General features: G+C 41.4%; 2 protein-coding genes and 1 non-coding gene across 10 annotated transcripts, besides 4 other annotated features; 1 reads left to right on the top strand and 2 right to left on the bottom strand.

Annotated features, from left to right (window-relative positions):
- Window positions 1-1,050: 1,050 nt before the first annotated feature.
- On the bottom strand, window positions 1,051-18,368 carry ldd (lipid droplet defective). 4 transcript variants are annotated; one of them, NM_001298584.1, is made up of 15 exons: window positions 17,883-18,368; window positions 9,250-9,632; window positions 9,055-9,197; window positions 8,732-8,815; window positions 8,534-8,674; window positions 8,407-8,454; window positions 8,049-8,188; window positions 6,975-7,981; window positions 6,792-6,912; window positions 6,437-6,627; window positions 6,039-6,376; window positions 5,326-5,981; window positions 3,885-5,143; window positions 3,105-3,810; window positions 1,051-2,735 (listed from the first exon to the last, which is right to left on the bottom strand). In NM_001298584.1, exons 2-15 carry the CDS (start codon window positions 9,549-9,551, stop codon window positions 1,875-1,877), a joined length of 5,997 nt encoding a protein of 1,998 aa, NP_001285513.1. In that variant the 5' UTR covers window positions 9,552-9,632; window positions 17,883-18,368; the 3' UTR covers window positions 1,051-1,874. The 4 variants fall into 4 exon arrangements, with proteins under 4 accessions (NP_001285513.1, NP_001036287.1, NP_001138224.1 ...); NM_001042822.4 differs by having other exon boundaries at window positions 1,748-2,735; window positions 5,326-5,978; NM_001144752.2 differs by lacking the exon at window positions 8,407-8,454 and having other exon boundaries at window positions 1,748-2,735; window positions 5,326-5,978.
- Window positions 8,880-9,038: a mobile genetic element.
- Window positions 11,308-11,683: a mobile genetic element.
- Window positions 12,675-12,878: a mobile genetic element.
- Window positions 16,133-16,491: a mobile genetic element.
- A 3,189-nt stretch (window positions 18,369-21,557) lies between the features above and the next one.
- Window positions 21,558-24,843, bottom strand: CG15445 (uncharacterized protein). Of its 5 annotated transcripts, none has more exons than NM_134592.4 (5): window positions 24,598-24,841; window positions 24,387-24,539; window positions 23,231-23,686; window positions 22,340-23,140; window positions 21,558-22,223 (listed from the first exon to the last, which is right to left on the bottom strand). In NM_134592.4, the coding sequence occupies exons 2-5, from the start codon at window positions 24,504-24,506 to the stop codon at window positions 21,744-21,746; spliced, it is 1,857 nt and encodes a 618-aa protein (NP_608436.4). In that variant the 5' UTR covers window positions 24,507-24,539; window positions 24,598-24,841; the 3' UTR covers window positions 21,558-21,743. The 5 variants fall into 5 exon arrangements, with proteins under 5 accessions (NP_608436.4, NP_001259756.1, NP_728391.3 ...); NM_001272827.1 differs by having other exon boundaries at window positions 21,669-22,223; window positions 24,387-24,543; window positions 24,598-24,843; NM_167730.2 differs by having other exon boundaries at window positions 21,669-22,223; window positions 24,387-24,543; window positions 24,591-24,841.
- asRNA:CR44374 (antisense RNA:CR44374) lies at window positions 21,826-22,473 on the top strand. Its single transcript, NR_123974.1, has 2 exons — window positions 21,826-22,188; window positions 22,255-22,473.
- Window positions 24,844-24,976: the final 133 nt, after the last annotated feature.

Raw genomic sequence — 24,976 nt, 5'->3', positions numbered from 1 at the left:
AAAACGAGAAAATGCACAAATGAACGTACGGGAAAGGGCTGTGAAACACACACCGAACGCTTTTAATTATGTTGATTTTTCGCTGATTTAATTTTTACCTCTGTTTCTTAAATTTGCATCACAGACCAAATGGAATTTAATTTAATCTTTTCGGCAAAAACACCTTTTTTCTTTGTTTAAACTGGCCGCTAAAGCCAACCGCCGAATGGCAAACGAGGGGAAAGGCAAGGCAAATTAAAAAAGCGCTTTGGCCAACGAATTTTTCCAGTTCTGTCGAGAAAAATACTTCAAAAGCGTCTATTCAAATGCCAAACGCTGATAACGGGAATGGTAAGGGACCGTTTTTTTTTTGGTGCACATTTTCGTTAATGTTTCACCATTTTGGTTTAATTACTTTTTGGCTTTTAAACCAAGACCAGCACTCCTCTTTGCTCACTTCGGCGGCCATTTTCAAACAGCTTAATTAAATACGGCGAAAAAGATTGGCTCTCCACTTTCACGATTTTGCCGATAATTTAATAATTGCCTTGGGCTAATAATCCGGATTCAGTTGCATTAGCCAGCTTTAACCGTAATTGCGCACATTATGTTCGTAGCGAATTTAATGTTTAATTATATTTTAGTAACCTGCATAATGTGCATAATAAAATAGGGGCTTTCTGTCCTTATGAACGCAGAGATCTCGGGAACTATTTGAGCTGGGGATGTCTAGTTTGTACAAAATAATTAAATTTATTATAACTTTGTATTGTATTGCTGCATGTATTAATTTCAGTCCCAAGTTTGAAGCACAGTTAAGGATCACTATTAACAGACGGCCAATATAGCCAAAACTTTGTCGAAAGATAAGATTAACGAAATTTTCAGAGTTAGAAATACTTTGAAATATTTTCTGTTTTCATTGGCATATAATTTTTTAAGACTTCAGCGTTGCGAAATATACAGAGATTTTCTAACTCATGCGTCTTTTGATAATTACATGACAAGATTTTTAATTTCCCATTTTCGGTTTTTGACTAAACATACATTTACGTACATACATACACAAAAATTCATATATACATCTTTCTCTTTATTAGTTTTAAAATTGCAATACAAAACTTCAGACAGATCCCATTAGGATTCCACCATGACATATACATATACCTATTTTTTTTTATCGATAGATTGGTCTTACATTTCACGCACACAGTACATATTTATTAAAGCTCTATGGAAATAATGTTTTGGGGCAAGGGAGGGACTCTTAATGTCTATACAGAACACCCAAAATTAAGTAAATTATTGCCACGTCGGCCCCAACTTATCACATCTTATCACATAAAACTGGTCTAACTATTCAAAAAAAAAAAATTGCATTAGGGTACTTATTTATATGCATATGTCGGCTATAAACAAACGTTTCATGGCTTATAAACTAATTTAATCCACCCACGATAATAGTATGTTTAAAACTTCATTATAAAGCTAGCATTTTTTAATATTAACGCAGCATATTTAAGGCTTATTAGAAATCCAATTTTTCTGGGAAATCCTTTGCCTTAAATTTTCTAACACATTTTGTCTGCCTTATTATTTCAAGTTATGTCCAATATGTGCTTAAATGATAACTAGTAGTACACCGAAATCAGTTTACAAAAAAAAAAAATAGATTGTCTAGTTGAATATAACAGCAGAACAAAATAATTTGATTTTCTACGCTTTCTAAATGGTCATTTTAATTTCATAATTACTATAATTTAGTTTTGATGCAAGTTTTGAAAGTTTAATTTTGAACACACTAATAAGTCTCGAATAATAACCATTATTCGATTAAAAAATAGAATTTGAATATAGTCGTTTTTGGTTTCAAAATCGGAGGATGCCTGAGTCGTTTAAGTTCTTGTCTCCTCGTAGCCACAATGAATATAGCCGGTTTCAAGAGTGCCACCGACAGCAGGGGATTTGCTTGGTAGATCGTTCTTAGCAACTTGTTGCTGCTGATCCTTGTGCACGCCATTGCTGCCATTCGACTCGCTGCTGTCAAGGATTCGTTCGAAAACGGTCTCGAAACGGCAGCGACTCAACGAAAAGCGAGCCACATTCACGCAGACATCGCAAAGGATGGCGAAGAGTTCGGAGAGAAGGGGGGCATCGCCCAGGCTGCCAGGCGAACGGACCCTGACGAGAAACCGCAAGCTGTGGGCATAGTGCTGCAAGTCCCGCGCTCCCGGCAATCGTTGATTCAAGCTTCTTGAAAGAATGGCCTGTTGGGCGGGGCCGCAGAAGCAGGTCACGGCGTAGTAACCACCATGTTCCGATTTCAATCGCTGCGGACTATCGCTGGCGATGACCTGGCCCGCCCGAAGCACCGCCACCCTTTGGCACAGATGCTCGATCTCCGAAACGGAATGAGAGGTCAGCACCACCGCTCTGCGGGCCAGCAGCAGCTGTTCGATAGTGGCATACACCATGTCCCTGGTCACGGGATCCATGTCGCTCGTTGGTTCGTCCATCAAGACGGTGGGCGTACATCCGCAACAGGTCACGGCCACTGTTAGCTTGCGCCTATTGCCGCCACTCAGGTTTCGCACCTGGACATCCTTGTAGGGACGCAGTTCGTACGTGTCCAGCACACGGTCCAAAAACTGATCCAAGTCACGAATGCCGCGCAGGCGTCCGTAGAAGCGGATGCACTCGGTCGTCGTGAGCAGCGGGTCCAGCGGGTTGCTCTGCGGGCAGTATGAGATGCCGGGCTGAAAAAAACGATTTGCAATTAATACCACAGTTGTCAAGCAAATGTAAAGCCACAATAAACATGACCGAGCCACACTGCGTATAAGTGATACTTTGCAGATAGCTGCTATTCAAATAACATAAATAATTATTCTCAGTTAGCACGAAAATATGGTGGCTGTTTTTGGAATTTAAAACTTGATTTTAAACTTCTACAGCACAATTACTGCTGACTTATGCAAATAAAATACTTTACGTATGAATAATAAATAAAAAAAATTAAATAAATAATAATCTTTAAAGGCATTTTCAATGAATATGTAATCTTTGTCATATAAATTAAAAAAGCTAACATAATTTTAAATTGGGTCCTAAAAGAAGTTACTCACTTGTTCGAAGTAAATTTGTCCCACGTCGGGCTGCAATTGCCCAGTGAGCAGCTTGAAGATTGTGGACTTCCCTGCTCCATTCTTGCCCAGCAACCCGAAACATTCGCCCCGCTGGACACTGAAGTTAACATTACGCACCGCATAGTGTCCGCGGCGGTAAGCCAGCCAGAGATTCTCCGCCCGCACCGCTTCGCCGGTGTCCACGCAGCTCTTGAAGATGCTCTGGATGTTTACCAGCTTCAGCTGACCCAGTTTATCCAGCTCGCGGCGGTAGGTGCAGTCCAACAATCGCTCCACTCGTTGCCACAGACGCCGCAGCAAATGCCACTCGATGAGGACGTTGATGATCAGGGCGGCCACGCCCACCAACAACAGGGCGGTAAAGTGGCGCCCAAGCAGGTCACTGGCCAAGGGATGCTTATAAGAGTCGATGTCGTAGCGGCGGAATACCAAGGCCACCATATAGTTCTTGCACAACTCCAGGAAGCCGTCTCCCAAAGCATGAATTGGAAAGATCAGAAAGGCCTGGTTGAGGGCGTGGCGCCAATCATCCCAGGCTGGCCCATCGCCCACCACACCCAGGATCAGGATGATGCCCATAGTGACCAGCGGGACAATGAGGTTGGCGCAAAAAATCGATACAATGGCAATGCTTGAATCGCTGAAGATCTTCTCAGCCACATGAACAGATGGAACACAGGCGAAGCTGTGAAATAGAAAATATAGAAAATGGTTCGGCATTCATAATTCAGAACTCCACCTCTCTCCTCAAGAACTCACCTAAAGGCCAGGGACAGTCCAATAATGCCCACCAGCTGCTGGCGGTCCACAAAGACAGGCATTCCGAACATCAGGATTACAACGAGGCAGACAATCAGACCCAGGACCATCACCAGATAATCCCAGACGAGGGCCACCAGCCAGTAGGTAACCGCGCTTACTCCGCACAATCTCTGCTGCAGCTTCTCGCCATTGACACGCTCGTTTACCAAATAAACGGAACCTGATGCCACCACCAAGCCAAAAGCTATCAGTAGGATGAAGACCATAGACCCGTCACCTGCCTGCCGAAGGATCGAGCTGGTACTAAGTTCGGCAAAACCCAGTTTCCACGGTTCATTCAGGGTAAGGATACTAGACTCTGAGTCGTTCATAGTCGTGCGCAGTAGCTCCGAGTTAAGGTCGTTTAGCCAGGCCATCATGGAATGATATCCCTTATTGTTATACCAAACTGTAGCACCTGACCCGTTTAATCCATAGCCGCCGTATCGGCGCTCGCTATACTCGCCCCAAGAGTTCAGGACCCAATCGTAGGACTGTTGAGAAGTATTAAATACTCTGCACTCGCCCAGATGGTCACATGAGGTTCTTAGCTGTGGATACAGTTTCTCGGAGAAGCTGGTTGCCCTCTCGTGTGACAAAAACTGAGCGGTTTGGGGATAGAGCGATCGGCTCAGGGGTAGAACAGTGTCGAAATCATCTTCCAGACGATAGCTGACGAACCACATGGCACACAGTTCAAAAAGAGCTGGGAGCAGGAGGACATAGAGAAGGAGGCGGTAGTTCCGGGACAGATGCCTCAATCGCTTGCCCATGAGCAGTCGGAATTGCTTGCAAGCGGTTGGTGGTTCGTCTGTTATCATTGCAGGGCCAGCGACTACTCCACTCCGATCGCTGGCAGGACGTCGAGGTCCCGCATCCTCGCCATTCCTATTCAACTGCTCGAACTCCTGTTCCAGGCTTGAGCTGGTTGTGAGCTCCACATCGCTGATGCTGCCAGCTGTCACTTGGGATTGCAGCAGTTCCAGAAATTCGACGGCTCCTGGTGTTAAATGCTCCGCATAGCTGGCATTGATGGTCAGGCTGTGAGGGTAGTCTGCGGCTCCCGAATGGGTTACCTGAGTCTGAGGGAGAAGCTGCTGTGCCTTCTGGATGACGAAGGTTACTCCGGTGGCATCGGCACAACGTAATCGAATGCTATAGTTTGAGGTACACAAACGCTGCAGGGAGTCTCGACTATGCTGGGCAATAATGCGACCCTATAAAGGTAACAGAAATCGAAATGCACATATTTCAATCACGAGCGAATACTAAATTACTGCTTACTGCTAGTAGTAAATATAAGAAAAAGTCCCATGCCAATATAGTTTCGCATGTTTGTTGCAGATTTAAAAAGATATTCTAGAATATGAATTCGATTGCATTTTTGTTTCATACTTACATTCCGCATTATCACAAGTGAATCACTGAGGTACTTGGCCTCATCCATGAAATGGGTGGCAAAGATGACTGCTCTCCCTTGACGCAGTCGCTCAATCAACTGCCAAATGTCCTTTCTCGCCTTGGCGTCCACCCCATTGCAGGGCTCATCCAAGATGACCACACTGGGCGAAGCAATGAAGGCTATGGCCACGCAGAGGCGTCGTCTGTAGCCCCCGGACAGCTGCCACGAAGGATAGGATTCGTGCTTACCAAAGTTTAGACTCTGGAGGGTTTGGGCAACCTCCGAGCGGATCTCCTCCACACCTCCACTCCCACCTGGTGGTATCTTGATCTGTGCATACAGCTGCAGGTGCTCCCGAGCCGTCAGCGTGGGTATTAGAATATTATCCTGCCAACAGACACCCACTTGGTGCTCTCCGGCCAACAGGACCTTGCCACTGCTCTGCCGGATTTGTCCGGTGAGCAACTTGATCAGCGTGCTCTTTCCAGCTCCATTTCGACCCAGAAGACAGCTCACCTGGTTGCGCGCAAAGTCGAGGCTTAAGTTTGAAACAGCGCACTTGCTGCCATACAGTTTGCTAACATTAACCAACGAGGCGCCCAGTTTGCCGTCCAATTGTGAGCGACTGACCTTCACAAAGCTGTAGTTATCTGCTAAATCCGAAAAATAATATTTATATTTAATGATTCAATCCATCGGAAGCCACATACTTTTCTTATAGCGCTGGTAGGCCAGTCCAATAACCGCATACAGCAGTAAATCGAGAAGGAACATGAGCAGCGCCATGGCACACTCACTTCTCGCAGGACCCACCTGGATGAGATGACGTACTGTCAGTCCCTCCTGCTGCAGCTCCATTCGAATCAACTCGCCCCAGCCCTTGGCAAAGGCCGTGGTGAAGGAGAGGTCCACCAGGAAGCTCTCGAAAACGCTCAATTTGGCATCGAACATCAGCACAATGATAAAGGGACAAAGGCTAATGAAGAATAGAAGGGCGGAGGCCACAGCACCAATGTTTGCCGAATTAAAAAAGTTGGTGCACATATAACTGGAAGTCGGGCGTAAAAGTTAGTTTATTCATACATGGTGCAATGTAAAAACTACTTACCAGAACGAAATTAGGCAAAGGCCAAAGCTCAGGCAGTAGAACATCATAAAAAACCAGTTGGTATAGCCCAAAATACCGCCACTGTACAGGACCCCGCTGATCAGCGCAAAGATTACACAAAGCTCCAAAAAACTCATCAGCGCCCAGGCTACCAGCTCGGAATGCGCCTTTAGACCCATTGATCGCATCAACTAAAGGGGATAGATATAATATAGGTTTACTTCCAAATAATTATTATCATTAGCTTGCAAGACACTTTTAGAGTTATTTGATAGAAATTTAAATATTTAAAATAGCTCATGTTCCATATTGTTTTTGAGGAAAATAATTATTTATACGAGATACATATTCTCACCATGCTATTACGGCTCTCTCGCATCCAGATGCGTTCCCTTACAGAAAGAGCGACGAATACCACCAGGCCGAGTAGATAAGCCACCTGGACACCTTGGGCCAAGTACAAGCCACGCTTAAAGCTACAAAAATTAAAAAGAAAATATTAAAATAACTTATTCAATTGATAATGGTCAGCACTTACACATCGTTAAGGAAGGCGGGATAAGGAAATTGCTTGGTGTAGAACTGCATGTTGTCCACTTCGAATTTGTTCTTTTTATTGGCATCCCCAGATCCACCGAAGCCTCCAAGCAAATCGAACAGACCCTGCCGTTTCGAGCGCTTCAGCACATCTTCATTTTTAAGCAGGAGAAGATCGGGGTCACCACTTACGACTGTCTGTTCTGTAGTGACCCTAACTTCTTCAGTGGTTACCCCATCCAAGGATGATGGAGAAATGGTTGTTGCCTCATGATCACTCGCAGATGCTGATACCTTTGGAGCGGCCTTCTCGTCACCGCTTTCCTCCAGACTGAGATCAAAGTCATCATCATCCTCATCGGGCGTATCGTTCTCCACCTGCTTGATACTAAAAAGACCACTTAAGGAACGCCCACTTTCAGGCCCATCCTCCTCTGGCGCAAAGCCAGCCTCTTCTCGCTTGCTTTTGATAATTCCCAGGTCGACCATCTGTTTGAGCTGAACGAAGCCACGATGATACTTCAGATCAATAACCATGCTGTCGGCGGGTCCGGGGAACCAGAATCTGTTCCGGTTCTCAAAAGTCGGCTGCGTGTTATCCGTATCCATATGCAGACGGTAGGACGCTTGCTTGAGACCTACGTCCTCCAGATTGAGGGCGGCCAAAAACAACTTGTTTTGATTTAGTTCGTAGGCTCTCTTGTGCAGTTCCTCCACACTTTCCACAGCCTCAAAACGATCGGCCGAAACGCAATCCATTAAATCCGCCACGGTGGTAAGAATATCATATATCAGTTGGTTGGTGCGAATATATTCGAAGACCCTTTCAATTTCCCCAATATCGAAGTCATCTCCGACCAAACTCTTGACCAGTGGCGACTTGGCCAACTTGAGAAGATTATCGAAGGCCTCCTGGAAAGTAGCGTTTGTGTGCAGCTTGGTGAGAATAGTGGCTGCTGCACGACTTAGTTGCTTCAGCCTATCCAGTTCCTCAAAAGAGGCATTACTCTGTAATCATATAATTATTAACTTCTTACGTTTTTATTAAGGTAAATTGCAAAAAAAAAAAACCTACAAACTTCACCACGCTTTCTGTCATAGCATTGGCAGGGGTATACAAGATCCGTCCCTGGATAATCGGCTTGATGGTGTTCCAGGTGAGTTTGCCTTGGTTCGTAGAAGTCACATCCCGGTAGAGGCGTTTGCAGTATTTAGCTGGTGGTTAGAATGGTTATAAATACAAAAGCAGCTGGCAACTAGGGAAAACTATTGGAATAAGTTATTGTACATCCTTACAAACAGAATGTATGACTGCGTTTAAAAGATAAGCCCCTTTCATTTAACCAATACAAGCAAACATGGGAGTTAAGACTTTAATTTGTTATGTAATTAGGAAGCTTTTCAAATATTAAAAAATATTTGGTCATGCTCACTTGGCCTCCAGTCCGTGGGAAGATCTTCGTATCGACGACGACGACGGGCTGGAGGCAGAGCAAGGTTGGAAATTTGCAGTATTTGGGAATTTATAAGAGGACCTCCTCTATAGAGGGTTCAACTCACTGGGCATTGCATCGATCTCTGCATCGTTGGCCTGGCTAAAGTCCTCGGATTCCAGGATTTCATTGACCAACGGTATAGTATCGGTATTGGGAAACGGATGACCACACAAAAGAACGCCCAACTTCACGAAGGTTTCGCGATCTACCAGAGAATTCAGTTGGGATTATTTGGATAACAGCAGTTTACATTTAAACAAACTCGAAAACAAATGTTTGATGTCGAAGCTGTAGTTCATTCGTCGTTCGATTTCGGGCACGAGGGAAATTATTTCACTTATGTTACCTGTACAAGAAAATAAGTAAAAAGGTTGCAATTCAATGAATATTCAAACATAGTTATACCGAACAAGAGAGAATGCTATAGTCGAGTTTCCCGACTATCAGATACCCGTTACTCAGCTAGTGTAATGAGTAGCGTAGTGCTAGCTAAAAAGTTCGTTGCAATATATACTTCATATAGTCGGAAACGCTTCATTTTGCCTGTTATATACTTTTTAATAAATCTATTTCCATAAATCTTACTTCGTATGATGTCGAACCGATCACTGGTGATCAATGTAGTTATGGCCGACACAAAGTTGGCCTTTTCGGCCAGCTCCACGACGGCCTTGTGGAGCCGTTCGTCGGTTACGAATGCGTTGACCACATCGATCACGGAGTGCAGTCTGAAATTGAGGAGTCTGTAAATGCGTAATTTGGGAAAAGAGACTAACATACGGCGCCTCCTTCCAATGGGAATACTCCTCGTAAGGATGCGCCGGCTGGCAGCGGTTCTCAATACTGCATATGTAGGAGAAGGCAGCGGGAACCACTTGGTTCTTGGTGGGCAGCAGGCGAGTGGGATACTGGCAGGCCTCCAACTCCTCCGATCCGTACTTCAGACGGATCAGATAGAGCAGCATAAAGACCATCACTGGCCAGGCCAACAGGATCAGACTCAGCCCTTTCTGTCGCCATCGCACCAGCAAATCCTTTCGCAACAGCTCCCGGACCTCGCGACCATTCAGGTGCACCCTCATTACGGCTGGCTCCTCCGTTTCCTGTCACTTGTCCCACTGGCGATCGCTGTGTTGGCTTGATCACTCGGGCATTTTTGTCGTCTGCAAAGGGAAAATCGAAATGACTGAAAATTTTTAGCATAGTTCTTTATATCTGGCCAAAATACATAAATAATAAAAATATCTTCAATCGAAAAGTCAAGGTGACAAATAAAACATTTTGTTTGATAAATATATACACAATGGCTGTTATAATTATAATTATAATTTTCTTGATTCAGCTTATGGTAACTTATCGTAAATATTCAGTTAAAAAAAATTCTATATTGATGATACAAAATAATTGATGTTAAGAATTAATACATCTTAGGTATAATTTTAGTTAATTAGCTTAATATATTAAATTTCAATCGTTAAACTAAAATCTCCATTGCTTTAACAGATTGGAAAAATCCACCGAATTGGAAATAAATTATATTGAAAATAGGAAAATTAAAACATTTTTATTTGAGAGTACTTTTCTAGTCATTTTCCTAATATTCCCATTCGACTTGCAAGCTACCTACCATTAAAACTAATTTGCGTAGTAAACTAACGGAATTGGTCAAAACTCACTAGATATTTCTACTTCATGTACATAATAGCGTTATTACTGCTAAAAAGTATGTTTAGAAAATAATCATTTGTTTATTTGCACCATCGAAATGATAGTTAAAAACACTGTTAACCGTTAATTTTTAAAAGTAACCAAGCAAGATTACAGGATCCGTCACTCTGTCTGGATGAACTTCAACGTCTCAGGAACCATGTCTGTAAAGCAACCTGCAAAAAACTTGCTAATTTTTTGGATCCGCCCACTTTACCGCCTCGAAACGTTGAACACACTCAAAGAAAAGTTCTAAAAATTAAAATCTATTAATGTAGCAGGCGCTACGGGGAGCTCGTCTGGATCTGAATCTCGGATTCCACTTGTTGGTATCGGGATAGTGGAGGCACTCGACGACTATGGCATTTTAAAAAATGACAGATTACTTAAAATTCATAAGATCTTAGCGACAAATTATAATTATCCCCCCATAAAGTAGAAGTAGAAGTCATTTTCCACTGCTGCAGTTGTAGACAATATACTACCCAATAATTATCGACATTCCCAATCGAACCAGCTCTCGTGTTATTTTGCCCATATTTAGCAATGGAAGAGAGTTGGGTGTAAATTGTGGGGACAGATGGAATCTCATATCTACGGATATCGCTTCCCCAGCATAATTAGCCCCTGTTTGCATTGTTAGCCGCCTTTGTGCCGTTAGCCGCCTTGCTAATTCAGGCTATTCAGTTGTTCGCCTTGCCGGCAAAAGTGCTTCCCGGTGGCAATCGAAGAGCTAAAAGCACCTGAGCCGCAAAGTGCCATTGCGGCAGTTAACGTTATTTTCTGACAATTATTTTAAAACGTGCCTTTATTATTTGAATTAAATTATTCAGCGGAATACTCTGAGTCACCGGCCAACCAGGCAAAACAGCTATGCCTTTAAGCAGTCACTTAGTATACACAAGTGGCAAGAGCATATAAAATTAACTAAATTCCTTTGGAAAATAACATATATGGAGTGTGAATAACTCTAAAGAGATACTAAAGAGATATTGAGATGTTAGAGTTAAGTTTTTGAATTTTCCAAGCGAGCGCATTATTAAAACTTTTAAAATATCACCAGATATTTATAAGTAATTATTAGGTAAAGATTAACAGTTCATAATATAGGATTATTTAAGAATAAAAACGAGAGAGAATCCCGTAGTCGAGTTCCCCGATTATCAGATAAGCGTTACTCAGCTAGTGTGAATTGCGAACGCGAAATTGCATAATTTTTCTGGCAAAAAGTTTTTTCGCAAATCGATAGAAATTGACAAGACTAATGAAAATGTGAAAAATAATCAACACATTTTTCAAAATTGTAAGCATTTGTCTCTATAATCTGTACTCAACATTCTAGCCTTTATAGTTCCTGAGATATCGACGTTCATACGGACTAACTCGGCTATTGATTCTGATCAAGAATATGTATACTTTATATATTCGAAAACGCTTCCTTTTTCGCCTGTAATACACTTTTCAGCGAATCTAGTATACCCATTTACTCTACGAGTAAAGGGTATAACATTATAAAATGGGGTTCCGGTTGCAAGAAACCCCACTCTTCACAGTGTTATTCTATAAATTAAATGATACACTTTAAATACCGCATTAATTGAAGAAGAATAATGCAAGATTTATTGTGGATTTTTATGCTGCATTTAAGAGTTTACCTTGTGGCCTTGCACAAGGTTTAGGCCCTCGTAAAACTGAAAGATCGGCCAAAGAGTTATGGCCCAAAAAGGAGCTTGACGAATTCGAGGTGAAGGTGCCCGAGATCGTAATGGCGTTATGGCGACCAGCTGTCCATTTGAGCAGAGTGCGGATGAAAGATGAGCCGCATCAATTACCTGGCAGGCAATTGCCGGCCAGATTTATGACCCGGACAATGTCGAACTTCGCAAAACCAGTTACAAATCAAATAGACGTACAGCCGAGCAATAAAAGAGTGTTTATTCTTTTCGCCTGTTTCGTATGCAAAGCTCGGGCCGAGACTTTTGATGAACGCCACCCGCTGATCTTGCCAAGATGCCAATCAACGCCGTCCCGATTGAATATGTACACATTCTGAATATACATATATACATATGTATATGTATATATACATAGAGCTAGCTCAGCGTTGTGAACACTCTGACTTATGACTTTTGGCTGGGACTTCAATCAAAGTGGGAAAATCTCGAGAGGCTAGACAAAAGAATATTAAGTTGCCTAGAGATATGAACAGAAACTAAAATCTGGCTCAGGGTACTTCGGTACTTAATAAGCTCACTAGCCAGTGCTTAAACTTGCTATGGCTTTCGAGTTGGTTCCTAATAAAGTCATTACTTATGTATGTACATAATGCATTGTAATTGCTTGCTTATAAAATGTGTTTGCAAATTGCAGACTACAAAAACCACTTCATCAGAGAGTAATACAATATAAGACGTTCCAATTATTGTTTGCAAATATTGATAAACAAAAACAGAAGCAATCTGTTGATTAATCTTGTTTTCGCAATCGTCCCTAATCATTTTTATACCCGTTACTCGCACAGTAAAAGGGTATACTAGATTCGTTGAAAAGTATGTAACAGGTAAGGTTTCCGACCATATAAAGTATAAAGTATATATTCCTGATCAGGATCAAGCCGAGTCGATCTGGTCACCACCGATCTGGTCCGTCTGTCCGTATAAATGCCTCGGTATCAGGATTTATTAATCCAGAGAGCTTAGATTAGATTTAAAAAAAAACGACCAGAACTGTCACGCCCACACTTTTGAACATTTTTTTAATTTTTCCTAATTTTATTCGATATTTTGCGTTTGTTTATTATTGGTTAAGGTGTAGTTTCCAGATTAATACGCTGCAAATATCCACCAATAATTGCAAAATATTTCAACCATCACCAATGTTCTAGAATAGACATTTTCCTTTGGAAATCTTATTGATATAATTACAAAATATAAATACAAAAAAAAAAAACAAAAATGTGCTTACATCAAATGGGGCGACAAACACGATGGGCGGTTTCATAATATGTGCAACAGTTATATTTGTTTCTAACCACGCCAAAATAAGTGCCAGCCCCACTGGCAACTCGTTTGGCAAAGCTTATGGAACCAGATCAAGTAAAATACCAGATTTAGTCCCAGTTCCAAATCCACTTTCAGTTGCATTTGCCGATTAGTCAATGGCCTATAGCATAATGTTGCAGTGGAACCAATGTCATCATCAGCGGAGATTATCTAATGCTTGATTGATCCCCGGCTAATGTTGCGTGAACCGATCGCTCTAGTTTCCCGCCGGCATAAAACTGGGCCAAATATACTATGCATATAGTCGTACATGGTGTAAAATGGTTATTTGCGAGCGCCTTATCAGCTCCATTCCCGCTCGTCACGGCGTCAGGGAATCTAAGCTGATAATTACAAGGTAGTCTGCGAATAGCTAAAAATGAGTAGCGGCTAGTGCAGTGGCTTTAATTAACAGGTAAAGCCTCCCACAGGCCTGCCACTCCAATCCGGTTCAAGGAAGATATTGGCCGTATGCAAATGTGTTAATGCCTGCGATTCCACTGGCAATTAGACACTCCCGGCACGTAGTTCCCCCCAGTGCCCAGGAGAAGGCAATGGGCATTATGCCCCCTTTGGCCATAATAGCCAGATGTTTTCGCGTACTTTTTTACAAGTAGGTACCGCGTAGGTAAGCAAGACTTATACCCGCTTTTGGGCTAATTAAAATACAGCGAAAATAAGCGAATCTGCGAATCTGATGCAGTTGCGAAACGGGATTTCGTGGCTGTTTCGAGATCCCATCCCACCGCCGCCTCCCCTTTTATATCAAAACTCGTTTAGATCACGTTTGGTTACTCAAGATGCAAATGAATTTCTGGAATTACCCCAGACAGCACTTAAGTGCTGTTTAATCGAAAGTTCGTTCTAAGCCAATGTATTTAGAATCTCCAGAACGACTAGACTAAAATTGTTTTATAACAATATATTTAGTAAACCGCTGTGTATCAACAGGTTTGTATTATCAGGCATCTAGAACTCGAAATGCTCCATCGACCTTTAAGAGAAGGTTCTTTTCCCTTAAAATACTTGTATTGTTAGCTAAAAGATACTTACATATATCTACTGAATTCTACTAGCTCCTCTTTTTAACAAGTAACTCCACAACTTTTAAGATGTCTGAACTTCCATTCCATTTGCATACATGTACATCTCAGCTGTCCTCAACTGACAGACGCACTAATTCAGATGAGAACTTGACCCACCTGAGCCGTCTCCCTGAAAACTACTGGTAATCAATCCGCACTAAAAAAAATACAGTCAAGTTCTGAAGATGTTCGATAACCTATATTTGCTTAACATTTAGATTCAATGATCCTAAAAGTTGTGTGCCACTTAATAGGAATTGTACATTTAATCAAAAATAGAAATTTAAAAATAAATAAAATATGCATAGAAGTATATACATTTTCTTCCAGTGTCCGAGAGGCAGAATCAGCATAAACATAAAACTTCGCGACCAGACGACTGCCAACTTGAGTGGATTCTAGCCGCAATTTATCATCGATCTATTGGCTAACTCGGATTTCAGCGCGACCTTGACCATGAGTCTTCACTAATCGCAAAAACTAGCAAGTCGCGCTAACGAAACGAAAACAGTGGTATCAAAGTAAATATAAATAAGGCGAAACTGGTTTGTGGACTGGTCGCCAGCGTGATCCCCTTACCCTTTAAATGGTTTTGTGTAATGCATTTTGCTTGGATGATTATCCCACTTAAATTGTACATGGAATCTTTCAGTAGCTACCCCCCTTCACAAACGCCCTTTATGTTCCGCGACAGCTGATTAAATCGCGTGTTTCCAAGCGTTTTAAATCGCACGCGTTTTGCCGAGTTTATAGTGCAGTTTATGCAACATTTCATATCTCGGTACTTTAACTGCAATCCATCTCATAAATGCATTTACCGCTTTTTTATTTCTTTTTTCACTTATTTTCAGTTTTCCTTGCGTTCATTGTACAATATTTATGCCAATTTGATTTGATTTACCCTTTTCTGTGCTCTTTAACTGCATTCCAGCTCATTAGTACATTAATTCAATATTAATTGGTATTCTTTTTCAGGAATCAATCAACTATTCGATTGTATAAAACCACAATGGGTTTTTAACTTTAACTTTTGACTATGGTGATTTATAAGAGATTCTATATATTGTTAAATTCTAATTAAGCGTGCAGTGTAAGACTGGATGTACTTTTAACTTCCGCTTGGGAATACGAATGTCTTACTGTTACAAAATATAAGTTAACCGTATTTCCGATTTAATAGCTTAACTTTGTATTAGAAACCGCATTAGTTGCTCTCCGACTTACAAAAACGCGATCGCCAGCACTGAAGCGTTCAAAAACGCACACGTTTTCCTGTTTATACTTCTGAATATTGATTTTCGATTTTTGAGCCAACTTCAACTTGAATCACATCCAGTCGACCGATCGACCAACCGATCAGCATGAGTCGGCAAGAACCGGAGCAGACTTGGCTATAATTATATGCCCAATCAGATGTAGATTCTGCCGCATGCTCGTATTTTATTTATAAAACCCATTCGGCTGGCCATAGGAAACGCTGCTCACTTTTTATTTATTTATTTATAAGTTGTTGCTTTTTGATTTTTGCTTTTAGCCCGATCAGCAGCCAGCAAGGTCGCTGCTTACATGTGCAAAAACTTGCAATGCAATTAAGTCTTGATAAATAACCAGTCTGATAATAACACTCAGTGCCTCTGGTGGCGGAATGCTAAAAGATTTTATGTTAATGCCGTCGATAATCGCGAGACGCTCAGGAAACGGAAGACGAATCCAGAATGCCAACTAAGCTATGGGCCAACTCACTACTCCTCCTACTATCCTGCTCGAAAATATCCCTAATTTGAATGGCATTTCAAATCTGTTCCTCTTTTCCGCATACCCAGCTAAAACAAGAGAGAATTCTGTAGTCGAATTCCCCCACTATCAGATACCCGTTACTCAGCTCGTAAAGTGAAAGATTGAAAGTGGAATATCGGTAGAAATTGCGGGGAAAAAAGTTAATAGAAATAACATTTTTTAAAAGTGTGGGCGTTGCAGTTTGGAGCGGTATTAAGCGGGCGGTCGAGTGGGCGTGACACTGGAATTCTCAACACTCTAGCTTCAATAGATCCTGAGATCGACAGACAGATCAGGCATATACATACATACATATGTACATATATACCGTATAAGGTCGGAAACGCTTCCTTCTGCCTGTTACATACTTTTCAACGAACCTTATATACCCATTTACTCCACGAGTAATGGGTAGCAAGAGGAATGCTTGGTCAATTATATTTATCACAAATAAATAATGCATTTCTGCTCTCTCTCTTGACAGTAAGAATGCTTCAGACCCTTAACTGTTTACCTCGCAAGTCAAAAATTATATAAGACTACATACATCGGCAAGAGACTTTTCAATAAGAATAAGATTGTACTATACTATACCATATAGAACAAGAGGTATCCTTTGAAAATACCAGAGTTTTTTTGAAATTATCATTCATCACATTTCCAAAGATACTACCAATATATGTATGTACATATGTACATATATCCAAGTGCATCTGAGATGCTTACACACCTGCAGTTAGTTCTTCGCCCCCTCGTGGTTCATATGGCGAATTGTTAAAAATCTCTCACGTTGAAGTTTTGTAACTTTTAAACTTTAGATGCGATAGCCGGAAAAAACCATGACGGATACCCTCCAGGGAAAATGTCCGTACAACACTCCGTGATAATTACTTGGCTATGCACATTACAGATCTCATGGATTAGCAAAGCGCACCGCCTTAAGTTGAAATGGTTGAGATTTTAATAGAGCTCAAATTTGGCTGTTTTTCAATAGGAAAGGTGGAACAAATATAATTCCTAAGCTACCAAAATGAATTGCAACGAGCAATTAATAAATGTTTTTTTAATATAAATGTTTCCAATTGAAATGTTTTGAATTTTTACTGCAAGTGGTGAACTTATTTGCGTAGGATCTACAAACAACTTCTTATAATTTAGGGTATTTACGCCTCCTTTTGTTTGCCTTTTCCTATGCGTTTTCGCTTTCATCGCTTGTTGCTGTTGTTGCTCTCGCCACCTCCTTTTGTGCTGCCAATTTGGCTTTAACTACATACATAAATCTACAGCTTTTGTGGTTGTGTTAAATACTGTTTTTCGAATGGATAATTTGTCCAGCGCTTTTGTTTTGCTCCGCACTTCTTGTTTTGTCCAGCCCTTTTTGAGACGCACTCAAAACAACAGCGCCGAAAAACGTGCAGAGAAACCTCAAAAACCAGAAACGTCAGATACCGACCAGAAACTCGAACCAACACTGAGAGAAGCGACTTGGTCCTTGTCATACTTATTCATCCAAAAAGCTATTGCTCATACATACAAAAAGTTGAATGTACTTAGTTAAATATTTCGACATTGCACTTCCATTTCAATTTACTAATAAACATAATCAATAATAACATAATTATCGATTTTTTCTTTTCAATTTTTAAAATAGTGGTGGGCCATTGTTTTCAGTGCACCGAAATTGAAAGTGACCGCGATTGAAAACAGCTGTTGCTGCTTTGATTTAGCAAGTACCCAAATAAATATAACTACGTACCTATTTAGGAAGCTGGTAAAAACAGCTGAGAAAACTAAAATTACTAACCCCGCTAAACAAGTTGCTGCTGCTGCTGCTGCTGCTGCTGGTTCTTCTTCGTTAGTGTTTCTTTGTTATTATTATTTTTTTTTGATTTTAAGGTTTTTCGGTCACTGCAACTGTTTACTGCACACGTCTTTTTATATGTATATTTTCTTTTCGAGTTTTACTCTTCACTTCGAGTGTTGTCTTTGGGTGTTGCCTCCCGCTCGCACAGTTCGCACAGTTAAAAAATAAGAATGTTTCGGTAGTTTGCTTCAGTTTTCGTTACTACTTGGCCTTTGGTTACAGTGTATAGAGTGCTGCCTGAAACGTCCGCCAACAAAGCTGGCCGCAATTGAACTGAGCTTGACTAAACGCGCTTACGGAAAATTATTTAATTCCGCTGCCAGTTTGCCGCCGATGCCGACGTTGAAGAAAAAAAAAACGATCGTCGACGTCGATCGCCAACTTCCAACTTCGTTGTTGTTGCGTGTGGGCGGCAACAAGTTGCTCCCGGCCATCGCACCGGCAACATGTTGCCAGCTCGGAGCATGGGCGCACACAAGGGACGTGATCTGAGGAACAAAATGTTCCTTTCTTCATTCCATTCTTCCAGTTAAAAGGTGAAATTAAGTGAAACTTTATTTAGTATTTGCTGAACGTAATGTTTGAATTCAAATAATAATTCTAAGATTGAAATAAAGCCAAATGAAGAATATTCTTTAATGGAATGTTTGTATTCGTAGAAAGTCGCTGATTATTGTTCCTATAGATACCTTTTAATTTACCTTGGATTCCTCATATCTTTTGATCTACTTACACCCAACATGCTTCGATTTGTAGGCCATAAGAGTTCGCGTAATGTTTGAATAACAATGGGATTTTTGGTAATACACCCATGCTTCTTCTAACTGTTCTTTTGTTTCCCAGTTGAGTGTGCGTGACACGCAGCAGAAAGCAAAGCTGGTTTTAATTAGCCTGTATTTTCGGGAAGTACTAATTGCAGCCCTGGCCCATCGCACAACTGTACTTATATCCAATGAAATGCCAAAACTATATAGGAAACCCTTCCCGAAACACTGAATCCACGAATTAGTGCCACTTTTGAGACCCAGTCGGCCGTGTAAAGAGGGCTATAACGCTCGTACTTTGTACCTGGATTGCGCTAATGGATCGGAACCCAAGAATGATATAAACACGAGAATGAGTTGACACATCTAACGATCCCCGGATGAAGTTACAGATTCTGTTAAGGTCAAAATAGATATATATAAACCTAACCTTCAAATCTCTTTGAAAAATACATATGAATAGTCAGTTCCCGACTTGTCAAATAAATATTAATTGATTTTGAAGTGAAATCGAATAAGTGTTAGTTTTGCAATTCACCATGAAATAATTTTAATAAATTAATTTTTAATTTAATGTGTATTTGGTTTAAGTGTTTGGTATGTTAAATGTTAATGCAATTAAATTAGATAATCAGGGGTATTACCCATGCTTGTACAAAATGACGGGCAAAACAGGTGTAAATCAAATATAAATATTTTTTAGTAAGTATGTAAGGTAAAGTAAATTGCACTAAGAATTTCTCAAAACAGGAAATTTAATCAATTTGCGACTAACAATGAAGCAAATCCGCCGGAGTCAGTGCGTCTGAACCGGTTTAATCACAGAATGCAAATCGCAGCGATTCCTCCATTGGAAATTGGACACCGGGTGACAAGTGGAAATTCCTGAAAGAGAGTGCATACAACTGTCAAGTGCTTTCGAATTCAAATTCGCCATGTCGCCGTCCAGAAGCCCGTGTCCCCGCTCCACCCCCGGAATTAGGCCAACCAGAACCATTCTCATTCTGAGTCGGTTCTCCATGTCCATGTCCACGGGCCCAGACCACGCTCAAATGTTCAAATGTCCAACAGATTCGCTTGGCTGCGTATCAGTTGCGCGTAATGTCCAAAGTCATTATGGCAAAAATCGCAAAAAGACTAAACGTTAAAAATGCTGAAATTAAAACTATATATACGAATTATGAAATTGTTTATCGGAATAAAGCGAAGCGAGCAACTAAAACGGCCAACTAGCGATGACAATATAGAAACTGGGAACTAAAGTGGCAAAAAGTTAAGCTAAAGTAATTATAATTTAAAAACAAGCTCGAGACAAAAGAGCACACGTCAGTAATCCATAGTGTAATTCTCTAGATACAATTACAAGATTAGAAACGTATTTATGAAACATTTAAATACTTCAGATAGGCATTGTTTTGGAGTTTAAATTTTTTATAAGCTTAAATCATTTCGGGTTCAGTGGATTTGGGTTCACTCAGGTCTTAATCATTTCATAGGCCAAAATCGCATCAACGTATAAGGTGGAATTATATATACTATATACATACTACAGACTATATGCCGTGTAATATATATATATTTTTTTTTTTTTGCAAATCTTACAAGACACGGACATGTCGCTCAAGAGTATACTTTAGTTCTATAATCTTATTAGTAGAACCTCAAAAATGTATTAATTATATTTTGCCCTCGTTTTTAAAAACCGTTCGCAAATTACAATAGGTGCAATTTACAGTCTCCTTGAAATCATTCCGGGTTCAGTGATGGGGTTCATTCACTGCCGATTTCCATTAAGCCCAAGCCATTATTATAAACTGCTCCGGAATAAGTGTACGTGGATGCCTAGTGGCTTGAGTCAGCTACTGGCTTCCACGTGCTACCTTAACACCCGACATTCACTCCCACTTGAGGCACGCATGCGACCGCCTTCACTTGGAGAAGGGTTGTTGGGGGTAAATGGGGGTTCCAAGTGGTGCTGGCTCTTTCCAATAGGTGAATGACTGATTGCCAATCGAGAATCGTGAACTATCTATTGGCAATTTAACCATTCTACTTCGATTTGGATTCTTGCTTTAATATAATTTTTTCAGATATAAAGTTTTGTTTCTTCAAATTATATTTTTATGTATATATCACGTGTCTTAGCTTAGCACTATAAAATAAACACAAGTATAGCCACAGACTGTACGATATAGGACATTTTCAGATATTTGAAGAGTATGATAACTACCAAATTCATTTTCCTATCACACCTAATTTCATGAGAGCAAATACTTTTACGGAAAAAAAAATCCAGTTGCTAAATTTTTCATTTCGCCCAACAAGGATGTAAAAACACATGTTTGCAACACATTTGCCGCAGGATACTTTAATCCTATGGCACCGTGCCAATTTGTACAAGACAACATTTTACATACTATTCACTCTGCGAGTAACGTGTATAAATAGAAAATTACTATTTTACACATATGTATGTACATACATATAGAAAACCAATTAGTTGACTTATAATATTTAGTCTTGGTGCTACTTGAATAAATAAATAAATTCTTTGCTAAGCAAAGCAAATACTTACAGCAAATCGTGTAAGTTCCGCTCAATTCGTCGACGGGATGAGCTTAGTGAGCGGCGCCCTTTGGCCTCGACAAGGTCACGACTGAACCCAATCAAGCGCCGCCGTCCGAGCCGGGGTCGAGAGTCAAGCGACAAAAAAAAAAACAAACGATAAAAAAAAAATAAGCAATGACCAGAGGCGCTAACAAGTTTCAGGTGGCTCCAAAAGGTGAATTCTCCCGCTGGCTCGGCGCAATCACATTTTGCAGTTGTCAATAGAAGGCATGTACTTATAAATCTCTATATTTTACTATTTGCCTAGTTGGACAAACAGCAGCCGGGAGGGGAGCTGAATGCCACTTAAGTGCCATTATAAGACTACGATTTGCAATATAGACAAGTCATGATTACAGTTATCTTGACAACCGGTTTCGGGTTTCTATATTTTTTTGTATAGATATAAAAAAGGCAAGTCAAATACAAGCTACTGCTGCAGCATATTGAAATACTCAGTCAGGATCTTCTCCTCCTGGATAAGTGGCAAGTCCAGGTATTCCAGGTCGCTCAGTTTGAGGTCGGAGTTAAAGCGCTCGTAGGCCTTGTACGTTTCAATCTCGACGCGAGCATGATTGATAACAGCTTCGATAATGGGCGCTGGCAAAGCAACTTGCGTCTGCCCGGAGGCGTTCGAAGTAGAGGGGCCGTCAAGATTTTGCCCACCATTTTCGGCCAAACGCCCAACGTGCTTTAAAATCGCTTTCAGCTCCTCCTCGCTCTCTATGGCGCACATCAGACTCTCGATGGCCTCTTCCATGTTATTTGATGCATTCTGTAGGGCCACGCGCGAGTCGTTCTCGTTGAATCCCAGTTGCAGAAGCTGAGCCAGTTTGGTCGTGTCTACGGTGACCGGAAACCATGGCGAAGCACCAGTAAGTTCGTCCGATTCTGTCTGCAGCAGTTCCACCTAAGAAAAAAATATTTCTATTATTTTATAGTTTACAAACACGTGACATCCATGAGATTATAGTTAAAACATACTGATCAATTCATGTCATTGAATATATTCTTGGCCACACTTACCGCTTGGAGGATATCATTATTAGAGCGCTGCAAGGCGATAGTGGCCAGTCCGCTCTCGAATCCCATGTCAGCAAGGCTGCAGACACTGCGGGGATTCACCCAGGTGCAATCTTTGGAATTGGAGCGCTTCAGGCGGCGCTCCATAGCACGCTCGGACGCTTTATATTTCATGCGTGCATTCTTGAGCTGCTGACGACGCTCGTGAATAAACTGAACAGCCTGTTCGACGGCGGTGCCGCCCTTGCAGGAGCGCAGGGCCATACGAGCCTCGGAGGGCTCGAAGCCCATATCGACCAGGAGAGCCAGTTGGTCGTTGTTGATCTTTAGTTCATTTAGCAGAGTTTTAGCCGCTTCGAAGCACTCAAATGCCTGATTGCGAAGATTCTGGTGGAAGAAGATCACGCCCTGGAGCAACTTAAGCCGCATAATTAAAGCCCTCTCGGGACAGTCCTTGCCCTTCAAGGAGTACAGCCTCTCCAAATTGTCGCCATAGCTGATGCCGAAATTGCGACTGCAGCGGGCCAAGCGATGCTCAGCATCCGGGAGCTGGGTAACGTTCTTCAGGCAAAAATAGCACCACACTATGTCGAGGTTCAGCAAAGCATAGTTATCCACGGACTCTAGAAACTTTGAGCCACAGGTAGAAAAATGCTCGTCGGCCTCCAAAAGCAGGAGCAGAGCCTCCTCAAAATGCTTGCGATTCATGGCCGCACGGGCCTTCTCACAGAATCCCAAACCCATGAGCAGGGCTTTATGCTCGGAAGGCGGCAAATACACTTGGCTGCCATTCTGATCCTCCATCTGGGCATGACACGAAAATACAAACAAGTGGTGTGATTTAAAAAACCTTCTAAACAACAACCTAAGCAACTTTCCTTCCGATTTACTCACCTCTATTAGGTTATTCTTCGAGGACACCACCGCCTCCACATCGGCCTTGATGCGATTGATCCTTTCGTACAGGGCTTCGCCAGAATTATCCCCATCGCCCACAATGACAATCAACTGCTGGTTGTTCTTCAACTGCTGGTCGGCCAAAGTGGCATTGGCGGACACCACTTTGCCGGCAGCGATGCACTTGACGTGCGCAGCATTCGGCACTTCCAGTTTCTTCGCTATGCATGCCTGGAGTTCGGAGCCCACGATGTCCAAGCTGCACTTCACTTCCACCATTGTGGCACCGCTGTGCTCGCCAACGCGGCGAACCTTCAACGTGGCAATTCCTGTGGTGCTGAACTCACGTCGGGCGGCCAGCGTACGGAGAGCATTTTCCTGCAGCTCGGTCAAAAAGAACTTGCAGCGACCTATATCGATGCCCAACATGCCGGAGTACTTCTGCGCCAGGTTCTTTAATGAAATGGATACACATCTTATTATAGAATAAAATATTATATATTATATTAATCCAAAGCTACTGAGTTCCTGAGTATGAATGCTGGTAATGTGCTATTCTTTTGACTACTATTGGTCTTACTTTATTTTTAAAATCCCTCAACCTCTATTTATTGAAAAATAAATAATAATTCAAGAAAGCAATCACATTTTCACACGCCAACAAATCTATCGGTTTAAAATCTTATTTTTATTCTAGGCGTTATAAATAAGTCGAAGCGAAACAGATCAAAAACCTATATAAGGAAACTAAATAATATCTTTGTCGTTACTCTTGTAATTCAGAATTATTAAAGTATAATAGGAATTTAAAAGATTCGTTTGTGCAATGTCATGTTGTTTTTTTTTTAAGTATTTTTAATTGGACAATAATATCATATGATCAAACTAATCAAACTAAAATAAGTGTTAATAATATGAACTTAGCTGAAGGTGTATATAAGTTACGGCTTGTCGAAACTAGCTTCTTACTTCTTCAAATGTGAAAAGAACTAACAAATAAATATATAATATATATATATATATATATATATAATATATGCATTTTGAATATAATATTTCTATATTGCCAACCGTATTTCAGGCATTCTTGTCATTTCCCCGACCACTGACTGGAAGGCATTTAGGTGTGGGGTGGTGGGCATATAGTACGTACTTCTAGTGCTCCCTCGATGCTACCAAGATCTTCGGAGTAGTAGGGCTCCTCCCACAGCTTCTCGCCATCGGACTGGAGAAGGGCGCGGATCTGGATGAGTAGGTTGTCGTTTTGTGACATTTTCGACGATGACTTGGCAAAAATTGTGGCGAACTGGCTGAAACTGACGCGTCACAAAGGATCGGGCATGCTCTAGATATTTACTATTTACGAGTGATGTGATGTTCTGGTTCTTCTTCTTCCTTGCACATGTGTTTCTACACGAAACAACAAAGAACGATGCGCAGTCGTTGATAATCGCGGGGTTGGGTGCAGTGGAGTAGACTTTAATTTTGGGCGGGTGACAAATAAGAACTATTTACGGAAATTTATTTAATGTGAACTGTGCTGCGTCTTCGTATGGGATAAGCTCTGCCTGGTGGAATCACCGCAATTGGGTCTTTTTTGTCGTTTGACACAACAACTGCAACTCGATAGCTATCGGCTCTTGCAGCACTCGGCCATCTGTCAGCCACAGCGAAACGCTTGCAAAAGCTGACTGACATGAACGTTCTGCCCGTTAATAGTCAAAGTCTTCAAATTTGGTTTTT

The sequence above is a fragment of the Drosophila melanogaster genome, chromosome X, assembly GCF_000001215.4.
Source record: "Drosophila melanogaster chromosome X".
In the NCBI taxonomy this organism is placed as follows: domain Eukaryota; kingdom Metazoa; phylum Arthropoda; class Insecta; order Diptera; family Drosophilidae; genus Drosophila; species Drosophila melanogaster.
The sequence above is the reverse complement of the archived record's forward strand: the minus strand, read 5'-3'. Positions and strand labels throughout refer to the sequence as shown.